General features: G+C 46.0%; 1 protein-coding gene across 2 annotated transcripts; it reads right to left on the bottom strand.

Annotated features, from left to right (window-relative positions):
• Window positions 1-2,914: 2,914 nt before the first annotated feature.
• TAC1 (tachykinin precursor 1) lies at window positions 2,915-9,103 on the bottom strand. Of its 2 annotated transcripts, XM_079299612.1 has the most exons (6): window positions 8,967-9,103; window positions 8,102-8,239; window positions 7,886-7,982; window positions 7,279-7,302; window positions 5,589-5,642; window positions 2,915-3,396 (listed from the first exon to the last, which is right to left on the bottom strand). In XM_079299612.1, exons 2-6 carry the CDS (start codon window positions 8,222-8,224, stop codon window positions 3,347-3,349), a joined length of 348 nt encoding a protein of 115 aa, XP_079155738.1. In that variant the 5' UTR covers window positions 8,225-8,239; window positions 8,967-9,103; the 3' UTR covers window positions 2,915-3,346. The 2 variants fall into 2 exon arrangements, with proteins under 2 accessions (XP_079155738.1, XP_079155739.1); XM_079299613.1 differs by lacking the exon at window positions 5,589-5,642.
• Window positions 9,104-10,242: the final 1,139 nt, after the last annotated feature.

Genomic DNA, 10,242 nt, shown 5'->3' with positions numbered 1-10,242 from the left:
GACAGTGAGGGATTTAGTGAAAGCCTCTCCAAGGCCTGCAGTGGAGCTGAAGAGTGGGCACTGCCCAGAGATCCAAGGCACAAATAAACATAATAAAGTGTTTAAAAGCTGATGGAGCCCAAAAAGGGAGACTAAAGATCACAGAAATTATTTTAAACTCCCTTTGAAGTACTCAGTAGTCTATATTGCTTAAGAGTAAAGGCAGATAAAAGACATAATTCCTGTTTGTGTCTCTAGGATCCCAGGGTGCCTGTAAGAGCAAATATTGTTGTGGAGAGATGCTGGGAGTCTGTGCACTGGATGCCTGCAGATGTGTGCAGTTCATGCAGCTCCACACCTGCCCAGGACCTGATGGGCAGGCACAGCCCCACAGCCCTGATGTGACATGGCCTGGCTGAGCCATCCCTGCCAGCACTGAAATGTGAGGAGGGTTCTCTTTTCCTGCCAGTGCTGAAATATGATGAAGAGTTTTTAACGTTTTGTTGGTAGAGTCAGTTGGAACATTTCAGGCTATGCCATTTGGTATGTTTGCTTTATTTCTAGCTTGGAATATATGTCTACACAAACATATAAATCAATGCCAATAATTTGAAACTTATTGTTCAAAACCAAAATTAGCACAAATCTGACAGTATTTTGCCACCAGAAATTAAAATTAGTTGTTTCAAATGCCAGATTGAAACCACTCAACAGACTGATATGTAAAAGAAGCCTATTTTGGTGACAGAGGCTGTCTTTCCTTCTAGAGTAAATTGTGGTAGTGCCACTGACATTCTTGAGGGGATGCCACCCAGAAGGACTTTGACAAGTATGAGGAGTGAGCCTATGTGAGTTTCATGAGGTCCAGCAAGGCCAGGTGTAAGGTCCCACACCTCTGACAGGGCAATCCCAAGAACAAATGCAGGCTGGGCAGGGAATGGGTTGAGAGCAGCTCTGAGAAAAAGGACTTTGGGCATTTTGTGGATGAGTAATTCAGCATGACCCAGCTTGCAGCCCAGAAAGAAAACCACATCCTGGACTGCACCCAAAGCAGTGCAGGCTGCAGGCACAGGAAGGTGATCCTGTCCTTCTGCTCTGCTTTGGTGAGACCCCACCTGCAGTTCTGTGTCCAGCTCTGGGTTTCACAGGAGGAACATGGATCTGTTGCAGCAAGAATGGAGGATGGGCATTAAGATGATTAGATATTTAAATTTAAAAAGAGTAGTCTTACATTAGTTTTAAGGAAGGAATTCTCTACAATGAGGGTGCTGAGCCTCTGCAACAGAAGAATTGTGGGTACCCCATTCCTGGAAGTGTTCAGTGACATTTGGGTTGGAGCTCTGAGCAAACTGGTCTAGTGAAAGGTGTCCCTGCCCATGGCAGGGGGTTGGAGCAGATGGTTTCTAAAAGTGTCTGCCAACCCAAACCATTCTATGCTTTTTGTAGAAAATTCAGTCCTATCTGTTTACTGAATGCTGGTTTTTAGTACCTGTGCTATCTTTCAAACACTTAGAGCCCTTGTGGGCTTTGCAATGGTTTCTTCTGCAGGGAGGATTTTGAGATGTGCAGGCTCCAGGGAGTGAATGGTGGGGCTTTTTCTTTCCTCTCTGTGTCCCACAATTCAGCACACATGGACTGTGAGCTCTGTGAGCACTGGGGTCATCCAGGCAAGGGTAACAACATTTAAAAGTTTTTCTTTCTTTCTACCCTTCACTGAGCATTATTCAACATGATTTCCAGTCCTTTTGCTGTGCTGCTACCCCAGCTGTCATCTTTTCCTCCTCACTGAGCTCAGTGGGAGTTTATATAGAAGTTTATTAGTCTGAAAATTAGCTCTAAAAAGACAAAGAGCTGTAAGATGCCAGTACAGCCACTGTGTCTCACATCAGTGTGGCCCCTGCCACAAGTCACCTCAGTTTTCCCACCATGTAGCCCCCCACCTTGCTAGATCTGGCTTCTGCACTGCTGAAAGTGGGATCTGTTCTAAGTATGGGCAGCTTAGGCACTGCTTCTGACCTAGCAGGAGTGAGATCCAGCACCTCCATGCTCCTAATGGGGGTAATTGTGATGGTGCTTCAGACAACCTTGAAAATGGAGCTGTAGGGATTAATTTCCAAAATGGAAAACAACGAGCAGTGAATCCCTTTGTATTCTTTATTTTTAAATTTAGTTTGTATACACTACTGTTTTTATTGGTGATTCATCTGCTGTGAAAATTTGCATCATAGCATCAGAGAAGTGTAGTTGTAGCAGGGGGAAAGAAGATAGAACTCCAGATGTCTTGGCATCAGGTAAGATGGATGTAGCATTTCAGCACTATCCTGGATATATAGTAATCAGATATTTTAATCAAAAAGATAATTACAGTCACTTTATTTTTTCTTTTATATTGCATGGATTCATGCCCACAGGTGCTTTTATTGTGGATCTGAGGGATAGAATTTATTAAGAGCTTGGCTTTCAAATAATAAACCTACAATATTGGATTAATTCCACAGCAAATTATTCCCCTTGGAGATGGGGAATACATCATGCTCTTTCCATGATTTCCATCAGGTTTAGAAGGGATGCCACCTTGTGTGACCTGGAGCAGTCCCAGGAACTCTGTCTCCACTAAGAAATCCCTCAAACATTCACCAAACACACATGAGGAGGCTCACAGCCTCTCTGAAAAAAAGAAAATAATTTTATATTTCTTTCCAATCTCAGACCACTGTTGCTTGGATCCAAATCTCATTCCAGACCAACAAGGGAAATAACTCCATCACTATCACCAAAGGAAGTATGTTGCAAAAGCCCCAGAGTAGTTTTTATTTAAAATGTTACTATCAGAAAATTCCAGACTATGAAATGAAGACCTTGGATTCCCATTCAAACATTATCCATCCCCCTTTTTAAAATATATTGATACATAATCACAGAACATAAAACATGCTGCAATGATACAAATATATTTTTGATACAGAAATTACAGTACATTATAAACCATGAAAACAAATTGAGGCACTAGACTGAACATCAGTTCTGTTCTGCACTAGCTGTGAAGCTGATAGGCTTGCTTTCAATGAACAAAAGAACACTTGCTTGTTTAGTAAACATAACTTTACAGGTCATATCAAACAATGTGCTTTGTTGTGAGACATCACCAGGGTTGCTGGTCCTTTCAGAACCACAACACACCTACACAACACGTGTCACTGCCACAATATGAAAAATAATAATTTTATTGAATGTACAACTAAAAAAAGAAAACCCAGAACCTTTTCAGTTATTAAATAAATAATTCTTTCATACAGTGGTTAGTTTATATTACACTGCATTGGCCATTAGGACAAATGAAGTTTAATAAATAATACACGGGAATATCTCATTTACGCCTCCGTTCGTAATTCTGTGCTACGCTCCCTTCAGAGGACCCTGCAAAAAATGAAGCAGATTGAAGCACAAGATACAGCCTTGCATGAACACCAGAGACCTGCAGCCAGCTGGCAGCTTTGATTTGGTTTTCCCTCTCAGACTACACTGCTCTCTTTCTGAAGGTCTGAGCAGTGTTTTCCACCTCTCGTCTGCTGAGCTGCTTGAAGCACCATTAACTCAGAGCCCCCTCACCTTCCAGTAATTCATCTAACTGATGGGATCTAAGCATTCAGGTCAATTTGTGGAAGAGGGTTTCTGAACAGACACATCCACCTTCATTCCTGTGCAATCATTCCTGTGCAGCCAGCTCTTGCCAGCTCTTTGGGACTCTCCCTGTCCTCAAGCCCTGCACACAGGGATAATTTTACTGTAGGCTGCAGCAGAGCTCCTCAGAGGTTCTCAGACTGCCATGCTGACAAGCTGCAGGCTAAAACAGTCCTAACTAGCATATTTTATATTTAGTAGTGGTAGATCTCTCCTTCTTGCTTATTTAAAATGAGAGGGAAATCCAGAGAGCCCTTCTTGAGCAAGGCTGTCCCCAAACTAGGGACTGAGGCATCAGCATCCCCTTACCCTGTTTGTCACCTGGGGGTGTAAATCAGCAACATGCTCACACCCAGAGGGACAGCATCGACTCCTGTCCATGGCCAGGGAGCTCAGGGCCTTTTTGCAGAAGAAAACCACAGCACAGGGTAATGGTCCTGCCCAGTTAAATATCTTCCAAAAGGGAGAAGCGAGGGTCGTGCTAACACCTACTAACCCTGATCTTGCTTTGATTACACAATCCTTAGGACTTATCTTTTCCTCCAGTGGAGTAGAAAAAAAACTTCTTACCATTTCCCCCTCAAGGAATCTGTGAATTCTAGTTTAACCTGTCAGATAGCTGTTACACAGCCCAACAGAGTAAAACATCATTATTTCCTTTTGTTAGAAATACCACATAGGAATATCCTGACTATACCAGCAATTTTGAAATTAGGACAATAAAATCTTTGCATTTTCTTAAAACATTTCCTGTATTTTACATTCTCACATTAATATAAATGTAATCCCAGTGGAAACCAAACCAAATTTATTACTTACAGGCTATTTACTTTTGTGATAGCAGATATATTTACAGGTATTATGCATTTAATAGCTATTGCCACTGCAGAAAATTGTACAAAATTATTCATGATACGTAGCAATTTGCAAAATAATTCAGAGAGCAATATTACCAGTCTTGAAGGGGGTTTAATTGAAAATAAAAGTTACTGACAACCATAATTGCAGAATATAGATCACAGCGTGTATCCACATAATATGAAGGTGTCAGCTAGTAATTTAACTTTTATCATCCATTTAACAAAACAGTGAGAACAATTTCAGAGACATGAAATGCATACTTGTTTTTTTAATTTTTTAAAAATTATATTTCTGGAGAATCAACTGATGCTTTATGGTTCACAGTGAGGGATTTCCTCAGTACAGCCCTATAGCCCAGGGAAGGAAGGTAGAGCTATGGGAAGTCTCCCAGTTTTCCACAGGGATTCTGCATGTAAGGGGAGAGAAGAATTCTGCCCTGTATGGATGCTATGGGGAAAATAAATTCATGGTATCCTTCCAGAGTTTAAAATGGTTTAGGTGAAGTCAAAAGCTGAAAGAGACTGTGAATGTTTAGCAGCTTGATCTGCAGAATGAGGTGGTGTTAATGGTGATGGTGTTAAATGGTAATTCTTTCACCTTCTACTCACAGCATTAGGAATAAGGACCTCCAGATATCAGATATCCCTTTACCTGATGAATAAATCTGGATTTAGACCACAAGTTAAACAACCCTTGCATTTTCAGCTTCCAAATTTTTTTTGATATGTCAGTAAAATTTAGGCTTTTTTTTTTTTTTTTTTTTTTTTTTTTTTTTTTTTTTTTTAATCAGCACTTTGGGGACTAGCAGAACATGTAAGGACAGGACAGTAATGAAAATGTTCTGGGAATTCTACCTGGGCTTGCCTGCAGCTTTCCAGCCTGGTCATTTCAAGCATTGAAGTGTAGTGAAAAATCTTGGATAACAAAGAAAATCCTGTTTCTTTTTCAAAGAACTCTGGATCTACACTACATGAAAACTGCTTCTTCCATCCGCTGTGAAAGAGCAAAGATGCAACGGAATGAAGAGGCTGTATATCACCAAGTATCAGATTTAGTCAAATACATACCAGAATTTAAAGATCTTTTGCCCATAAGTCCAACAAAGGAGTCTGTTTTATGCCCTGAAAAAATACATTTAGTGGTGTTTTAATACATTTTAACTAGGCAGGCTTCTAAAATAACAGGTTCTTGCAAGGAAAGAAGACAGGGTCTGAAACTGTTTATATCACAGACCAGTTGTTTACAGACACCAAAAAAGGAGCAGCAGTCTGACTAATCAGAATAAACAGGATAGACCAAGGCACAGGCCACTTAGTGGACATCTTCTCATTAGCATTGGTTTTGGGGTTTTTTTTTTGAGTATAGTGGAAAACAATGGCCACTAACAATACAAATCTTATTTCTCTCCCAGTACAATTCCTACTGATCTGAGCAAATGCACAAGAAGGCAGTGTCTTGGTATAGCCTGCATCTATGTGATGCATCTCTTCTACCTGTTGTTGTCTTATTTCTGCAACATGGAAGAAAATCCTCCCTCACAGGTCGGGTGGAGCCCTTACTGATGAGGGAGCCGAGGGGACTCGATGTCTGGACACGTCCGAGCTAGACAGTCTGGCTCTATTTTTGGAATATTTATAAGTTCAGGTATTACCTTCCTGTCCCATTAGTAATTCTCAAGACACTGGAAGTGTAGAGGATAAATTAGTCCAAGTTTAGGCCTGCAGTACATATCAAGTTATAGTAGTAGCTAGTCTCAGATAAGGAACAAAAATGAACTGTTCTTCTTTATCTAAACTGGCTTTTGAGACAGAAGTCTCTCTTTTGAAAGAATTTTGCTTGGTGAATTCATAGACAAAGCAAGACACTCAGAGCTCACATGTATTAATTCAAGCTGAAGTAGTTTCAGAGAACTATAATTATTTTACTTTAGTCAGCAGGTAATTTGGCATGAGCTTTATATGACTCTTTATTTGGTCTTCCAATACATAACCCTAGAGAAAGCATCTTGTGGATAATAGAACACTGGGACAGTTGCTGGCCTCTGTGGACAGAGGAGGTTTCACAGATCCTGTGATATAAAAGACCATGCTTACTTAATAAAAATCTTCCAGGTTCTCTTTAAGCATCACGAGATAATTTCAGAAAATAAAACTACCACTGTGCAGAGCAAGGTTAACACCCCAGTGCTGATACCATTGCTTGTGTTACACAGAAACAGAGCAAAGCACTCTTATTAGTAGGGCAAGATATGGCTCTTCATAAGGCAGCACATCATCAATCAGCTCCTTCTGTGAGCAGGAGTCTGATTCTCAGACAATGCTGAGAGCAGAAATACAATATCTCACATGTGAGGACACGGGCCCTCCCATGAAAGCATTCTTGGGGACTTGGGAATTCATTATTCTAATTTTTCAGATTTTGCCACCTTAATTGCTCCTCTCAGAGTCTGGCAGTAAGCCTGCCTTGCCAACGAGAAAGGCTTACAAAATCCCCCCCTGGGAAATAAGAGAGAGCTGCAACATCCGCACATTAATATGGATTGAAATCTCAAAGCTCGCAGCAGCTCGGATGAGATACAGGCTCACAGAGGCACTGAAGGGCAGGTTTCAATTCTTTAACAGATCATTTATCCACCACTGGTGCTGCCAGTCCCTAGCTGAAATCAGTCACCTTCTAAATAATCCCGTCAAATACACTATTCTCTATTTGAATGTCTTCTAATGATTACTTAAAATATTTGTATTTTTTTAAACTTACTTTTGTGAGAGATCTGGCCATATCCTGATTGGGAAAGAAAAGGAAAGAGAAAAAAGACAAAAAGAGTTGTTAGAAAAGGATTGGCATATGCATATGATGCTACTGCAGTGCTTTGAAAAACCAAATACAAAAACTAATGTACACATATTCCACTTAAGGAAATTAAGGTGATGGCTTACAACTGGATTTCTCTTTGAAGAGACTAAAAAAATTGTTTCAGCTTAACCCTCACAATTTAGATTAGTGTAGCTCCAATTTCTTAGATCAATTTTTGGTTCAGTAAACATGTAGAAAACGTGACATAATTGTACACTGAACCAATTCCCACACTTTGGTGATTCAGTGGCATGTATGCTGACCTGTGAATTGTCATGCTATCCCTCACTGCGATTTACATGCTGTAACAGGTACATACTTCATATTTTAAAGCACTCTCTTTTCCTATCAGTGAGTTTATCTCATAGAAAACTTAAGAGAAACAACCAAACAAAAAAAGCCTAAACCCAAAGTACGCTCACGGCAGCCTATGAGGCAGATGTAACATAAATCCCGAGCGATAACCGTGCGAGGTTTGGGCAGGCACTGGGAGAAGAGGCGCCCCGCTCACCGGCATCCCGCTTGCCCATGAGGCCGAAGAACTGCTGGGGCCGGGGTCTGCGGGCCATCCTCTGCAGGAAATGCTCCAGGGGCAGCGGCAGCTCCTCCTGCGGGGCGACAGCGGGCGGCGCTCAGCGCGGACCCCGGTGCAGTCCGCCCGGGCAGCGCCCGCACAGAGCCCCGGCTCCCGACCCCGCTCCCCATCCCGCGGGGCCGCCGTGCTCACCTTGGCCTGGTCACTGTCCGACCAGTCGGACCAGTAGCTGAGGTCGTCGGTGGTTCCCATCTCCTCGCCCAACGCCTGCGACGAGGCCAGCAGGAGCACGGCCAAAGCCAGCGGGAGCCTCATCGCCGCCTCGACGTCCTGCGGGGGCAGAGGTTGGAGCCCTGGCAGCCGGGGGGGGGATGAACACACCGGCACAACCCCGCACACACCGGCACAGCCCCGCACACACCGGCACAGCCCCGCACACACCGGCACAGCCGCCCGGCACTGCTGGGGACACACTGCCCCTCACGCACAGCGAGTTACACCGGCACCGCCCCGACTGCCGCACACCCCTCTGGACAGACACACACCCCGCACACCCCTCTGGACAGACACCCCACACCCGCACACAGCTCGGTGTGCTCCCCGCACACACAGCCAGAGGTGCCCCTTCACACACGCACATACGGTGAGGACATAAACACACCCGCACACGTCCATGCACATCTAGGATTCGCACCTTCCCAAATATACATCACATCCAGGTACACATGTATGCGCTTACGAACTCGTACAAAGAGCTACACACCTTAAAAGCTCGCACTCACGTAGGGATGCAGCTGTCCACACACACAAACACAGAGATACATGTATCCAGAGGTGCACACCCATTCCTTTGCACATCCAGACAGACACGTAAGGACAGGCACAAAAACATGCTGGTACATCCAGAGGCACTCACGTGCGGACCACAAACACCCTCCCAGAGAGGCACACACATACAGACCGGGACAAAAAAAGTTCACACGCACACGCCCTCAACCGCGGGACAGGCGGACCCCTCGCACCCGGGCACGGCGGGCCGGGCTGGCAGCGCACGCACCGTCTGCAGCGGGGAGGGCGGGCGCTGCTCTCCGAGCGCATTGACCGGCCGCGGGAGCGCTCCCCACTTTATATACCTGGAGACGGGGAGGGCCGAGGCAGCCTCATTTGCCTAAGTGCAATTACCCCCGGTTTTATCGTCCCAGCCCCGTGATAGCGCCCGCCCCGGCGAGCAGCGCCCGCCCCCCGCTCCGGCGGCGCCTCTGGGCTGTGCCCGGGGCCAGGCGGTGCGGACCAGCCGGGCGGCTCCCCCCCCTGCCCCCGCTGCCCCCGCTGCTCCGCCGCTCCTCCCGCCTCAGCTCCGCACCCTCGGGCCGCCCCGAACCGTCCGCGGGCAAGGCGCGTCCCGGCGGCGGGCGCGGGTGTGGATGTGGATGCAGGATGCAGGATGCGGGTGCGGATGTAAAGGTGCAGATGCCGCTTTTCTCCTCTGCCACCCCGCCCCGCTCCCCCAGGGCACGGGGAGCTGCTCTCCGCTGCGAGCGGCACCGCCGGGCGGGAGAGGAGCAGAGAACGGGAAGGGAGCCCCGGCAGCCCTTCAGAGGGACAGCCCTCCGTGCCCGGGCCAGCTCCTTCTTTCCCCCGGGTCTGTCTCCCCCGTGCCGCTGCTCAGGTAGCCCCAGCTCGCCAGGACTAAAAGTGAAGGGGTGCAGGAAGCCGAGGAGGGCGTTGAGCGGGTGGGCGCCGGGCACCCCTGGTCTGGTGTGTGTGTGTGTGTGTGTGTGTGTGTGTGTGTGTGTGTGTGTGTGTGTGACTGCAGAGGGGCTGCCGCCGCCGGGCAGCAGCCAGCACCGCTGGGCTGGCTGCTGGAAAAGGAGAACTGAGCCGGTCTCTCCAGCAGCTCATCCCTGCCGGCGTCCTTCCCCTGTGGCAGCTTTGCGCTGCTGCTGGCATTCGGCTCAGGTAATTGTTTAGGTTATTAGCTCTTTCATGGTTACCCCATCTTAGTTCTTTGAGGTCAGCTGTGCGTGAGGCTTCTCAGTTAACCTCGGTGGTCCCTCAGCCCTCGTGTTATAAGCCTGAAATAGGGAGTCTGGAGAGAGTTTAGCGAGAATTAACAATGTTTCTTTGATAAAGAATAGGATGCTCCGGAGCTCCTTGGTACCTCCCCTCTGCTTGCTCCAGGATTCTACCATGAAGGCTACAGTGGTAAACCTCCTCTCTAAGGATTGTTCATTGGCACATAATTGTGGATCCAAGAAAGACTCAGAAACTTCTCTAAATACAGACATAGTTAATATCAGGCCTCACTGTTAACTAGAAATGCCCTTCAGATC

This window comes from Erithacus rubecula, assembly GCF_903797595.1.
Source record: "Erithacus rubecula genome assembly, chromosome: 3".
Lineage (NCBI taxonomy): Eukaryota > Metazoa > Chordata > Aves > Passeriformes > Muscicapidae > Erithacus > Erithacus rubecula.
This window is presented reverse-complemented; position numbering and strand designations above follow the sequence as displayed.